The sequence below is a fragment of the Coloeus monedula genome (assembly GCF_965178545.1).
Source record: "Coloeus monedula genome assembly, chromosome: 2".
Lineage (NCBI taxonomy): Eukaryota > Metazoa > Chordata > Aves > Passeriformes > Corvidae > Coloeus > Coloeus monedula.
The window spans coordinates 118,627,576-118,642,390 of NC_138782.1; the positions used below are offsets into that span (position 1 = coordinate 118,627,576).

General features: G+C 47.7%; 1 protein-coding gene across 2 annotated transcripts in view; it reads left to right on the plus strand.

Annotated features, from left to right (window-relative positions):
* ELP3 (elongator acetyltransferase complex subunit 3) overlaps nucleotides 1–14,815 on the plus strand; it is a 75,484-nt gene that overhangs the window by 21,281 nt on the left and 39,388 nt on the right. For both annotated transcript variants that reach the window (XM_082302317.1, XM_082302318.1), the window contains exons 8-9: nucleotides 8,151–8,312; nucleotides 12,610–12,736. In XM_082302317.1, the coding sequence (XP_082158443.1) occupies nucleotides 8,151–8,312; nucleotides 12,610–12,736 (289 nt within the window). The remainder of the gene's footprint in view (nucleotides 1–8,150; nucleotides 8,313–12,609; nucleotides 12,737–14,815) is intronic.

The following is a 14,815-nucleotide window of genomic DNA, read 5'->3' on the forward strand; positions in this document are numbered from 1 at the left end:
GAGTGGAGTTAAAACGTGGTAAAAACATTGAGAAAGAGAAGAAAACTGGTGTGGTTCAGGGTTTTTACCTCCGAATGGATGAGGCCTGAAGGTTCTCTTAACTCAGCCACTTCTGCTCATACTGTGCCTTTTTTTCAGAGGGTTTTTGGGGGCCAGAGCCATTTTTGGGGGCTAAAATGAGGTAAAAACACTAAGAAAGAGAAAGAAAACAGGTGTGTTGTAGGGTTTTTATCTCAGAGTGGAGTTAAAATGTAGTAAAAACATTGAGAAAGAGAAGAAAACTGGTGTGGTTCAGGGTTTTTACCTCCGAACGGGTTAGGCCTTAAATTTCTCTTAACTCAGCCACTTCTGCTCATGCTGTGCCTTTTTATCTGAGGGATTTTAGGTGGGAGAGCCATTCCTTGGGGTTCAAACGTGGTAAAAACATTAAGAAAGATAAGAAAATGGGTGTGTTTTAAGGTTTTTACCTCAGAATGGATGAGGCCTGAAGTTTCTCTTAACTCAGCCACTTTGGCTCATGCTGTGCCTTTTTTTCTGAGGGGTTCTGTGGGGCAGAGCCATTCCTTGGGGGCTAAAATGGGGTAACAGCACTAAGAAAGAGAAGAAAACGGGTTTGTTGTAGGGTTTTTACCTCAGAGTGGAGTTAAAACGTGGTAAAAACATTGAGAAAGAGGAGAAAACTGGTGTGGTTCAGGGTTTTTACCTCCGAATGGATGAGGCCTGAAGGTTCTCTTAACTCAGCCACTTCTGCTCATACTGTGCCTTTTTTTCAGAGGGTTTTTGGGGGCCAGAGCCATTTTTGGGGGCTAAAATGAGGTAAAAACACTAAGAAAGAGAAAGAAAACAGGTGTGTTGTAGGGTTTTTATCTCAGAGTGGAGTTAAAATGTAGTAAAAACATTGAGAAAGAGAAGAAAACTGGTGTGGTTCAGGGTTTTTACCTCCGAACGGGTTAGGCCTGAAGGTTCTCTTAACTCAGCCACTTCTGCTCATGCTGTGCCTTTTTATCTGAGGGATTTTAGGTGGGAGAGCCATTCCATGGGGTTCAAACGTGGTAAAAACATTAAGAAAGATAAGAAAATGGGTGTGTTTTAAGGTTTTTACCTCAGAATGGATGAGGCCTGAAGTTTCTCTTAACTCAGCCACTTTGGCTCATGCTGTGCCTTTTTTTCTGAGGGGTTTCAGATGGCAGAGCCATTCCTTGGGGCTCAAACGTGGTAAAAACACTGAGACAGAGAAGAAAACTGGTGTGTTGTAGGGTTTTTATCTCAGAGTGGAGTTAAAACGTGGTAAAAACATTGAGAAAGAGAAGAAAACTGGTGTGGTTCAGGGTTTTTACCTCCGAATGGATGAGGCCTGAAGGTTCTCTTAACTCAGCCACTTCTGCTCATACTGTGCCTTTTTTTCAGAGGGTTTTTGGGGGCCAGAGCCATTTTTGGGGGCTAAAATGAGGTAAAAACACTAAGAAAGAGAAAGAAAACAGGTGTGTTGTAAGGTTTTTACCTCAGAAAGGATCCCATTGTGGGTTTTGAACCAAGTGACAGCAGGAGAGAGCAGAATTATCTCTTGGTGGCATCTCATGGGAAAAAAGATTGTTCTCCCTTATCTTTTAGCAGGCAGACATACCATTACCTTATCAAAATTGGAAAACTGTATTTTAGTCAATAAATGGGTGTATTTTAACTAACTTAATTCAGGATTTGAAAGCTTGAACCTTGGGAAGCTGATGCTGCTAAGAAACCAAACTGCTCCATCGTACTCCTGGTGCTGGTGATAAAGAAAGCACTGAAATGTTGTAATAAAAATGTTGTAATAAAAAGGGAGCAGCATAAAGTCAAATAATTGGCATTTGAGCTTTCAGAAATGCCTGCTCTGGGCAATCATCAGACCTGCAGCTTTTGAAACACGTCAGCTGAGTAAGATGCCACCTGCTTTGTCAGAATATTCCCTGGTTCTGGGTTTATTCACAGGGAGTTGTGGATGCTGAATGAATTCTTGCTGGCTGTGTTTCAGAGACTGCCCTGTCATAAGGCAGAGCGTTAAAGATCGAGAGCAAGAAGGTAGTTTAAGGAATAGGTGAGGATGTGGTACATGAGATCCTCGTGGGTTAAAGTGGCAGTTTCCTCCTCAAAAACCTGTGGGGTCGTTTTTGACCTTAATTCTACAATTATAGATGTCATCGAGCAGTGTCACTGTGTGACACCCAGGCCTGTGCTGCTGCTGGTCGAGGGCACCAGGGGGGGTTTCTTTACAACACGTTGGACCTGTTTGAGGTGCTGGATGTTCTTTGCTCTTCCCGAAGTTAAGACCAGGAACTTTCCTGGCCTGGGACTCCTTCGGTCGCTGATTAAAATTCTTGATTTTTCTCACCCAAACCTCCAAACATTCCAATCCTTCCACGAGACTCTGAGGGCCTTTTCTAAGGACGCTTCCATCCTCCAAGAAGGACATGGAGGAGCTGGAGAGTGTCCAGGGAAGGGAATGGAGCTGGGAAGGGTTTGCAGCACTAAGAGCAGCTGAAGGAGCTGGGAAAGGGGCTCAGCCTGGAGAAAAGGAGGCTCCAGAGGGAATTTTCTTCTCTGGAATTCCCTGGGAGGAGCCATGTGGGCTCTGCTCCCAGGAACAGGGACAGGATGAGAGGGAACGGCCTCAAGCAGCACCAGGAGTTCAGGTTGGATATTGGGAACAATTCCTGCCTGGAAAGGGCTGTCCAGCCCAGGGCAGTGATGGAGCTCCCATCCCAGGAGGGATTCAGAATCCCTGTGGAAGTGGCACCTGGGGACACGGCTCGGTGGTGGCCTTGGCAGTGCTGGGACTGGTTGGATTTAATGATCTTAGAGGTCTTTTCCAACTGAAATAATTCTGTGCTTCTAAGTTTGCAAATGTTTCTTGGTTTGTTTTCGTTTGGGGTTTTTCTGGGATAGGCCAAGGGTGGAGGAGCAGCAGGGCCTTCCCCTGCCCAGCTGTGACCTCTCACCAAGATGGGTTTGGGTTTGGAGCACCACATTCCATGGAAATCGGAACCCACAACTGTGATGGAGCAATATGAACACCTGGATAATTTATTCCATCTTTGCCTTCAGGAATCATAAAATGATGGAATGGTTTGGGCGGGAAGGGACCTGAAAGCCCAGCCTGTTCCACGCCCTGCCACGGGCAGGGACACCTTCCACTGGACCAGGTGGAAGCCCAGCCTGGCCTTGGACACTTCCAGGGATGGAGTAGTGCTGGAATGTCCTGCAGGCAAGTTTTTGGGGTGGATGGGTTGGTTTAGACCCTTCCCTTCTTTCCTGAACATTTCCCAGCGATCGCTTCTCTTTGCTTCAGCCTTTGAGCCTCTTCTTCTTGCAGCTTCTGCTGCTTCCTGTGCCTCTTCCTGCTCTTTTTTTGGCCTTTTCTCTTCTCTGCTTCTCTGAAGCCCATAAACGGAAGCACGGCTTTAAAGATGTGAGGTATTCTCAGGGTGAGCCCACCTGCTCTGAGCTGCAGTCGGTGTTCTCTGCGCCGGCCGGGCTGAGCACGCGCGTCCTGTGCCGCCTGGCTCCCGGCCATCCCGATCCCAAATGGGGATTTGGGAAGCTGCCCTGGTGCTGGCTGTAAATAATTGAGTCTTTGATCTCCAGGTCTCCCAGCTGACGAGGTTTTTGTCTGGAGAGCAGAGTTTAATGGAGAGGCTTTGTTAACGGAGCTGTTTTATGCCAGAGCTGCGCTGGTTTTTTCTCGGAGTGAGAAAGTGGCTGAGACCCTGTGTCTGGTGGAGGAGTAGCTGCCTTTTAGATCTCAAAAAATGAGTTTATTTAAGAGGCAGCTTCTGATCTGAAGGTCTGTTTAATGTAGCAGCTTTCTCTGCAAATTCTCTCAAAAGATGAGAATTAATTATCTCACCTCTCCTTCGGCCTCTTTCAGACCGTTCTGTAATCACTGACTTCACAAAATCCGCCTGCACGAATCTTTTAAGGCTTCTGTGGATCTTCATTTGCATGACTTAGCAGCTGCTTCATTTGCATAATGAACCTCTGTGGTCAGCCTATTATTAAAATTGCCCCTCTCTCATCTCGTGCTGTTCTCGTCTTGATTCCTGATTATTCCTTGGATGATGTGGGGGATCTTCGGCACTGGTGCAAATACCAGATAATTCTGTTCCAGGCAAGGAGGAGAAATATTCCAAGGGGTTTGTTGGTGCTTGAGAAGATAAAATTCATCTCCTGTGGAGCCAGCCTGGGAGAGCTGGGAATGTCACCTGGAGAAGGATCCAGGGAAACCTCGGAGCCGCTTCCCAAGCCTAAAGGGGCTCCAGGAGAGCTGGGATTTGGGATAAAGGATGGAGGGGCAGGAGGCAGGGAATGGCTTCCCAGTGGGAAAGGGGAGCCTGGGGTGGGATGTTGGGAAGGAATTCCCATCTGGGAGGGTGGGGAGGGGCTGAGCTGGAATTCCCAGAGAATCCCTGGCTGCCCTTGGTCCCTGGGAGTGTCCAAGGAAAGGTTGGAGCAGCCTGGGATCATGAGAGGTGTCGAGGTTGGGATGGGATGGAATTGAAGCTCCCTTCCCACCCAAACCATTCCATGATTCCATGATTCCATGGTCATGGGTGAGTTCTCAGCTCGGGTCCATTGAATTTCTTAGGGTTTTCTCTATTCAATCAGTAAAGATCAATTAGTAATTCTTCAAGTCTTGACGTTTTGCATGTGGGTATCCTGAAATCCCCCCCTTCAGAGCTCTCCATGTGTGCTTCCCAGATTTTCCTGCTTGGAAAGAGACAATTCCCTCTTCCCATGAACACAGGATTCCTGCAGGATCTGTGGCTGGAGCTCTGCTGTTTTTAAAGATCCAGTGCTGGCAAATCCATTGTGTCCCTTGTCACCATAAATCCCTGGATCCTGTTCCTGAGCTTACAGGGTTGGGCAGAAATGTGGAAAAGCCATAAAATTCTGCAAGGATTTGACCCAGAGCAGACGTTTGCCATCAAAAAAGAGCCCAGGACAACGTTTCACCCACTCCATGGATTTCCAAAGCAGCCCCGGCAGAAAAGGATTGTCACTGACCCCGCTGGTTTCTGATGGGATTCTGCTGGTTTCGCCTCTGGGCTCCTGTTTAATATTGTGTTCTAGTACTCATTGTTCAGGGCTGGCAGCACCTATCCATCCTGGAGCTGGGAAATCAGGGATAAATCCATGTTCCGTGCGAAGCTGTCCACAAGCAGGCTGCCTGCGAGGGGAAAGCGTCCGGCAGTTTTTCTAGGAATGGCGCAGGATTCTATTCTGAGCAGCACCGAAACGTCTAGAAAAATGTTTGGGATTGAAGTCACAGAATCATGAGCTTTCTGTATGATTCAGCAGCCAAATTACCCCTGAGTGCATAAATAGTGGGAAATTGGATGGGAATAGGCAAATCATTCCCAGCTGGATGCAGTTATGGTGTGGCTGCAGAGTTGGGTGGCTTTTTTTGGTAGCGAAGGCCACAAAAAGCTGGAGGAAAGCTAAGAATAGGTTGTGGGAATGATGCAAGAATTCCAGCTTGGGAGAGGGGATACGGGGTTGGAATGAGATGAGCTACAAGGGCCCTTCCAACCCGAACCATCCTGGGGTTTTGGGAGGAATTAATGGACGGGGTACAGAACTCCTTGGATCTGATTCCCTGATTCGTGAAGGCAGCGTGCAGGAGCACAGCCTAAAATTTAGGAGATTCCTGGAGGGAATTTTGCTGGATTCTTGGCTCATCCAGAGAGCTGGAGAGGGGCAAGGAGGGAACGGCTTCCCACTGCCAGGGGGCAGGGTTAGGTGGGATATTGGGAAGGAATTCCTCCCTGTGATGGTGGGGAGGCCCTGGCATGGAATTCTCAGGGAAATCTGTGGCTGCCCCATCCCTGGAAGTGTCCAAGGCCAGGTTGGAGTAACCTGGGATAGTGGGAGGTGTCCGAGATGATCTTTGAGGTCTCTTCCAACCCGAGCCATCCTGGAATTCTGGGATTCAAAAGCTTTTCCCACTGATGAGGGTGTTATTCCTAAGCAGACATCAGTTTTCCTATTTTTTTTCCCTCTGCTGACTGGAAAACACCTGTCTGAACTCTGACCATGCTTTAAAATAAGAGATCCTCACAATTTGATTAAAAGACCCCAGAAATGCCTGCCTGCCCTGATGTAAATCCCTGTTTAGGATACATCCTCAGCCAGTATTTCCTGCCCTTCCCAGCTCCCCGAGCTCTGTTTTACAGCTCAGCCCCAGCTCAGTCAATGCTTGTGCCCTGGAAAATGCAGAAACCGAATGTAAAACGGCATCAGATTGAGGGTTTTTTTTACAAAATACCCAATTTAATTTAGTTGTGTAATGCAGCTTTGTGCCAGGTAGTAATAGCCAGTTCAGCTTTTATGGGCACTCTTTGATAATTCCCTCCAGGTTATGTAAATCCACATTTAAAGCTTTTAATTCACGTCCACTTCTGATACTTCTTGTGTTTGCCATTCTAAACTCATAAAATCCCTGCCTTGAGTAGCAGGATTTGAATGAAACAGGCTTTTCCTTTTGCAAACAGGAGAGAATGTTGAATATCCAAGTGAACCTTTGGAGTCTGCGAGCGGAGAAGAGACACCAAAAAAACCCCAGATTTCTCTTTCTTTCTTCTGCAAATGACGGCGATTGAATTATTTTTATCTCCCCTCTATTCCTACCCTGATTTTAGGTGGTAACAGGAGCAGGTACCTTTTGTCCCAAGTTATCTGCAGACGTCTTTTCCCCCCCGCTCTTTAGCTCCAGTTTCCCTCTTAATTCTTGCAAATCACGTCTCTCAAAGTGGGTGTTTGGGAGTCTGCTGTTAATGAATCACACTTTGGCAGTGTTTTCCCTGACATGATAAACAATTGTGCTGTTGGGCTGTCAGATTAGTGAGCCACAAACTTGGAAATGTGTTACGTCCTTTCTATTGTTTCTTTTTTATTTTTATTTTTAATTCTTCTTTTGACGGCCTGTCCCCCAAATATCTCCGTCTTTTTATACATTTGAACAGTTTGAAGGGAGTTAATATTTTTTTAATGAGTCTGAGCCCACTTGGGGATTTTGTTTTGCTGGTTTTTTGGAGGTTTGAAGGGTTTCGATCGGGGTTTTTTTGGGGGGGGGAGGGGGAGAATTGTGTTCCATGCTGGTCTGAGGTAGCTTCATTTCGATTCAGAAATTTCCAGGTGCTGGCAATGGGATGATGAATCTTTACAGACTCCTCATAAAGAGCTGACCTTAGTCATCCTTTTGATTTGGGTGTGCAACATCCCTGCACGAATGGGAATCACATCCCTCTCTTCCTCAAGGTGTCCCCGCATCAGCAGCGTTTCCTATTAACACCCAAATCATCATTTGGGGCCGTTAAAGAGACTGATATTCCCTGAAACCGGGGCTGCTCATCCTGACTTGGGATCCATCCAGGTTCTCTCTGCCGTTCCAAAAGAAGTTTCCCCTCTTCCTGCTGTAAATCTTTGCTCCTGGCCTGTGGTTCTGTTACACAACCACCTAAAAGTGCAGGAAAAATGCTCCAGGCAGTTGGTTCCTCTCTGGAAAGGAATATTCTCCTCGCTGCTGCTGCTGCTGCTGCTGCTGGGGATGGTGGGCATCGATGGTTTTCTTTTGTGAACTTCACTTTGCGTTCCTTTTTTTCCCCCTTCTGTTTTCCTCCCTCACGGGTCAGTAACTTCCCATTTGTCATTGGCAGTGGGGTTTTTTAGTAATTAAAAAAAAAATTAAATTACTCGCTGGAGTAATTAGTCTTTGTTAGACCTCCAGTAGTAAAGGGCACAGAAGGAGGAAAAAAGGGTAACAGTGAGGTTTGGGTTTGTTTGATTCTTTCAGCGAGGCTGGGACCTGCTTGCTCCCAAATGGATTCTGTGGGATTTTTCATGGATATCCTTGTGAAGCCCCTCCAGGCTGCCACAGTTCCGTGATCCAAAACAAGCCCCAGATTGCATTAATGCGTATTTTTGTGCCTCATTCCAGCCACAGATTGCCAAAACACTACAGGAATTTTCCCCGGGAATCAATCCCGGTGAAGCGACGTCAAAGCTTCCACCTGGACGATGCCGGCGCCTCTGGCCGAGTTCCCTGCGACGCCTCGGAACTCGAACCTGCGAGTGAAACTCGGCCATTTACCCCAGGGTGGGATTTCTCTGTGCAGGTACTCGGAGAGGAGCCTGACCAAGTGCGTGGGGATCACCATCGAGACGAGGCCGGATTACTGCCTGAAGCAGCACCTCAGCTCCATGTTATCCTACGGCTGCACCCGCCTGGAGATCGGCGTCCAGAGCGTCTACGAGGACGTGGCCAGGGACACCAACAGGTGAGGGGACAATTCCAGGGAATCCCGGCTTGGTTGGGTGGGATGGACCTCAAATCCCATCCCGTTCCACCGCCGACGCCTCCCGCCATCCCAGGTTGCTCCAAGTCCTGTCCAGCCTATCCTTGGATGCTCCCAGGGATCCAAGGGCAGCCACAGCTTCTCTGGGAATTCCAGCCCAGCCAGGAATTCCTTCTCAACATCCCACCCTAAGCTCCCCTTTCCCACTGGGAAGCCATTCCCTGCCTCCTGCCCCTCCAGCCCTTTCCCAAATCCCAGCTCTCCTAGAGCCCCTTTAGGCTCGGGAAGCGGCTCCAAGGTTTCCTTGGAGCTCAGGGTTTTCCTTGGAGCAGCATCCCATGGGATTTCCTGCTGGGAACCACAACCCCAGCCTGGAGCAGCTCCAGAGGATCCTGGAATAGTTTGAGTGGGAAGGGAGCTTCAATCCCATCCCATTCCAACCCTGACACCTTCCACGATCCCAGGTTGCTCCAGCCTTTCCTGGGACACTCCCAGGGATCCAGGGGCAGCCGCAGCTCCTCTGGGAATTCCAGCCCAGCCTCTCCCCACCCTCCCAGCTGGGAATTCCTTCCCAAGATCCCAGCCCAAGCTCCCCTTTGCCACTGGGAAGCCATTCCCTGCCTCCTGCCCCTCCATCCTTTATCCCAAATCCCAGCTCTCCTGGCACCCCTTTAGGCTCGGGAAGGGGCTCCAAGCTCTCCCTGGATCCTTCTGGAATCCTTCAGCAGCTCTTTCCTTGGCTAATTCCCACTTAACATCGAATATTGAAACATTCCATTTATTTCCTTGCTTTTGTGGCCAGAGATCTGTCAAGAAAAAGGAACAAACGACAGCGGCTTCGTGGCTTTCTTTGGGACATTTTGTGGGCGAAATGGAATTTTGCAGATTCCGTTTCCCAGCGGGAAAAAAGTGGAATTGTGATGTTTTAGATTAATTTCAGATCCTTTTCTTGTATTGTACACTTCTTTTTTTTAAATACATTTATTCTTTCCCTGTGTTTTCCACCTCTTTTTTTAAAGGATCCAGTCCTTCCCTGTGTTTTCCACCTCTTTTTTAAATGGATCCATTCTTTCCCTATGTTTTCCACCTGTTTTTTTAAAGGATCCATTCTTTCCCTGTGTTTTCCACCTGTTTCTTTAATGGATCCAGTCCTTCCCTGTATTTTCCCCCTGTTTTCTTAAAGGATCCATTCTTTCCCTGTGTTTTCCACCTCTTTTTTTAAAGGATCCAGTCTTTCCCTGTATTTTCCACTTCTTTTCTTAGTGGATCCAGTCTTTCCCCGTGTTTTCCACCTCTTTTTTCTTAATGACATCGTAACTAAAGGCAGTTTTGGGAGGTAGAACATTGCCCAGGGAGAGCCTGCAGTTCCTGTCCCACATAAATCACCGTTTACAGGCTCGAGTAGCTACAACTCCGTGCAATTCCTTGGGGGTTTTCCACCTTTTTCCCTACTCCAGGTGCCTTTTTGGGACGAGAGAGGTGACACTGGCCAGGAACGCCTGTTGAGAGAGGAACCAGAGTCATTCCAGGCAATCCCTAGGGATTGGAAACTGCATTTCCAGGAGGAAATCTGATTTATTCCTTGTCATTTTGGCCCAAAGAACTGTCGTCCTCTGTAGGAAAACGTGGAATATTCTGTTCACCCCACCCCCCAAACAAACCAATCTCTCTTCATTTATTTATTGCAGGTCTGATCATTCTGAGATGATTTTTTTTTTTTTAAGGCGATTTTTCCTTGTTTTTTTCACTCCTGGTACTGGCTGGAGCTGTTCCTTCCAATTCCACATTCCAGGGGCCTCCCAGGGATGTTTAATAACCACAATCGCAGGCAATGACAGGGAGATCATGGTTCAATAGGCAAAGCACATTTTTGTTCATTCCCACCTCGAAGGCACTGGAGCAGAGCTGAAAACATTGGGCATTTTCTTCTTAGAGACTCCAGGGAAGAATCCCAAAGGATTTGGGATGTGGATATGGCACTGCTGGTGCCTGGGAGTGGGGGATGTCGCTGCTGTGGAGTGGCCAGGTCCCAAAATCCAGGAAAATCCATTTATTAAGGGTGTGAAGCTCCTGTTTCGAGGTGGTTTCCTCCTCTAGATGTCAGAGCATTCCAGAGGGAAAGATCCAGGCTTAGGAATGGGGCAGGATCTCACTCCTGGTCTGAATGATTTACAGGATAATTCAGAGGGGAGAAGTCGAGAAGCCTTTTAGGAATTCTGCAAGGAGCTCTGGGAAGAGCCTGGAAAAATCCAATTCCAGGCTTAGCTGGGAGCGGGATCCCGCTGAGGGGGGATGGAAGCCTCTGGAAATGTCCAGGAATGTGGGAGAGAGCCAAAGCCAGGGTTTTGTGGGAAGATTGATCTCCCGCGGTGGGAATCTCCTCACTGGAGCCACGGAGGTGGAAGGAGAGAGGGATTTTCTCGGGAGCCGTGGGATGTCCATTTAACAATTAATTCCTCATCATCTTCTAAAATCCAATTTTTTTTTTTTTCCCCCACCTCAAATCCTTAAAAGGTGGAGCTTCCTCACCTCCCTTGCACTCCCAGAGATTCCCACCCGTTTCGTCTCCATCCATGAATCCCTTGGAGCTCTTCCGTCGCTCCTGGCCGGTCCCTTTGCTAACGAGCCCTTTGCTAACGAACCTTTTGCTGCTGGCTCAGAGCAAGAGGGAAGTGCCACATCCCTGCCTTGATCCCACTCCCAGCTAAGCCTGGAATTTGAAAGGGTTTTCAAGATTTTTCAAGGCTCTTCCCAGAGCTCCTTGCAGAATTCCCAAAATTCCTCAACTTCTCCCCCTTTTCGGAGCAGCGGCTTGAAATCCGCTTTGAGAGAAAGGTGGTTCGAGTTTTTCTCTCTCTCTCTCTCTTTCAGAACGACCTCATTTTGCTGCTGTTCTGCTTCGTGGGGGATGTGTTTTGGGCTTGAAACTTTTTAATATTTTGCTGGTAGCAAAATGTCAGATTACAACCAATTAGGGTAACTGGTTTGGAAATTACTTTCTATTATGTTCCATAAGTCATTAGTGAGGTTTTTGAGTGCTTTTGGTGGCTGTGAGGCAGAAAAATATTCAAGAACAGAGCCAGGCATCAAATAATCAAGTTATTGATGCAGCTCAAATTCCACTTCTAATAAGAAAATAATTTTTATTTATGAAGCGAGGCTCCCGTTTACTCCCCTCAGGCTACCCGAGGTCTTGAGTAATGCTGTCCTTGAACAGTCTCAGAGAAACACTGTGATACTCCAGAAAAAAATCATAAATAAAACCGGTTTTAGAGCTGTGTGGAAGGGTTGAATCCTCTGGCAGAGAGGGAGGAAAAGATCCTTAAAAAAAGCGAAGGGGAAGCAGCTGGTTGGGTTTCCGTGAGGCGCGGGCACCGGCGGTGGGGAAGGTGTCGGAATTCAAGGAATTAAAGAATGAAATGAACACTGGGATGGCCCAGAGGGAGTTGGATTTTTCATCCAGAGGGCTCTGAAGGAGGGAAAATCACCTGCAGAGCTCGTCTGGGTGCCAGGAATTCCAGGAGTTGGGGTGAGGCTGAGTGCTGGGAGGAAAACAGGGATTGGAGAGGGAAGGTGGGAGGTGCTGAGGGGGTGGAAGTGTCCAGGAATGTCCAGGAATGTGGGAGAGAGCCAAAGCCAGGGTTTTGTGGGAAGGTAGATCTCCCATGGTGGGAATCTCCTCACTGGAGCCACGGAGGTGGAAGGAGAGAGGGATTTTCTCGGGAGCCGCGGGAGATTCGGCCTCGTTCAGGCTCCAAATTCCTCCAGGCTCCTGCAGGATCGAGGCAGAGTTTGGATCAGTGTGGAAAAACATGGGATCCTCCTGGAATCCCAGTCCAGCCCGTGCTGGGGAGGTTTCACACCTCCCAAAAGCTGGGAAAATTCATGGTTTCTCCAGAAAGAATTTTCAGGAGCGTGGAGCAGGGTGATTTTCAGGCTGGCTGCTTTTCCTCTCTTTTCCTGTTGCTTTGATTCCTGGTTTGTTCTGAGTGCCACAGCCATCCCTTCAGAGCGTGTCCTCGTGCTGTGACACCAGCCCGTGGCCCTGCTGCCCAAACCGCATTCCAGCAGCTCTCCCGATTTTCTCTGTGTCTGGAAAACCTCGGAGCGGCTCCTTTCCTGTGGAAATCACGACTTTCGATATTGAACAAACACCTTTTAGCGCCGTTTCCCTCCGACCACGCTCCGAACTCAGCCTCCCAGAGGATCATCTCAATGAAACACGGCTTTTCCTGACCCTTTTCCTGCCTTTTCCTGACCCTTTTCCCTCTTTTCCCAGGGGTCACACCGTGAAGGCCGTGTGCGAGTCCTTCCACCTGGCCAAGGATGCCGGCTTTAAGGTGGTGGCCCACATGATGCCAGACCTGCCGAACATGGGGCTGGAGAGGGACATGGACCAGTTTTTTGTGAGTATTCCTTCAAATAACCATGAAATTCCAGTCTTTTCCATGGAAAACTTGGCTTTTTTTGGTTGCTCATGCAGGCCGGATTTGTTTCTTAAGGACAAACAATTTAAAACTCTTTCGGGTTTTTGGTTTGGTTTTTTTTTGGGGAAAGGTGAAGAAAAAAGCTTTGTTGAACTACTTCATCCAGAAAATTATATCCCTGTCTCATGAAAGCCTGAGTCACTCGGGTCCCTGTGGAAAACAGCTCTTCCCATATTTACTGGGGCTCCTGCTTTTGTTTTCCAAGGTGGTTTTCTGTCTCGGATGTAGAGCAGGACTCCATTCCAAGTAGGATCCTCTCTGGACAGTAATTAATTGCAAGAGAAGAGCGTGTTTGTGTTAGAAAGCATTTTGGCTCAGTGCTGTTCAGTTTCTTTGTCAGTGATGTAGAAGGAAATTTAAAATTATTCCTGGAGAAAATTGGAACGAGAGGAATAAAGAGCAGGGAATTCACCACTTTAGTAGATTTTCAGTCTTTTTTTTTTTTTTCCTTTCTATTTTCTGAGTCAAAATTGGTTGTTTTTTTCGAGTACTGCAGAAATTGGAGTCGTGACAGAGGAATCCCAGAGGGATTCCTGGGAAAGGTTGGGCTGGGTGCTGTCTGGCGCTAAAAAATACCAATGTAATGAAATATATTGATTAAAAACACAGGCAGGAAGCAAAAAGGCACATCTGGAAAAAAAACCAGTGGAAAATGCAGCTGGACAGGGCCGGAAGGGAATCCTGAAACCTGGAATCGGAACCTTTTCTGAGGGATTTTGTGCAGAATTCCCAGAGTTTTTCCTAAATAAAATGTCTTGGTGCTTGGCAAATGTTTTGTTCTTGTGCCAGGGTGAGAGACTGGAAGTGATGAGCACAAAATTCCAAATTCCTGCTCCGGATTGTACTCCTGGAATGTTTTCTGTGCACGTTGTAGGAAGTCGAGTGTGGACGTGACACGGAATTTTCATGGAATTTGTGGTGATGCAGAATCCAGCAAAACCTTGAATCCTTCCCTCGATGTCTCATGGAATTGCAGCTGTAGTTCCGTGTTTTGTGAGTGGGATTGGGCTGGAATTTGTGGCGGAAAAATAGGAATAATGACCAAAAAAACTGGGAAAGAGCCAACCCTGGGCAGGTTCAGTCGCAGAGGAGACAAAAATCCGAGATGAAAAACCCAGGAGGGAGGAATCACTTCGAGTTTTTGTCATTAATTTGGTGATTAGTTTGCTGCTTCTTGGTGATGAGAGGTTAAAAAATTTCCACTGCTGGGTTTGGAATTGCTCCTGATTCACTGCAGAAAATTTGGGAATCTGTTTGAAAGAATTTCTGGATTGTGAGGGGAAGGCTGATTGCTGGGTTCCGTCCAGGCATTAATGACAATTCCCCCAGAAATTGGAGAGGCAGGAAGCGAAGTTTTCGGAACTGGGAGACAAGAATGAGGCTGGAATTGGGAGAGGAGGAATTTTTAAAAAAACTGGGAAAAGAGTTGAGGATAAAAAAGGAACAGAAGGAAAACACAGAGGAAAAAATGCCATCCAGAGAAATTTCTTGGGTTTGGGAGCTGGGAAAGCTCCTAGGGAAGGTGTCCCTGCCTGAGGTCCCTTCCCACCCAAACCATTCCAGGATTCCAGTGTCGATGGTGGGACAGCTCTGGACAGGGCAGGGAAGGATGGTGGGGAATGGGTGAGAATGAGGCCTGGAGAGAAAGAAGAAATTTGTTAATTTAGGACTTAAAGAGTTAAGAGGAAATGAGAATTTTCTGCTGGAGGACTGGGATTGGGAAAAAAATGATAGGAGGCTCAGGGAAGAGAAATGGGGAGGAATAAAAAATCCAGGTACTGGTGTAGGAGGGGAGTTTAGAGGGTGGTGGGGTGAGGGGTTTGGGAATGCAGAGCTGGACTCGGGGATCAGTGAAGGTTTGGTGCCAGGGAACAGCCAGAGGAGGAGTTGGCAGGATGAGTAATCCATGAGGAGGCTGCAGCCCTCGGGAAGGAACAGGAATGCTGCGGAGCGAGGAGGAAAAGTGGGATTCAGAGAGGCAAAGAGGTGATGGATCAC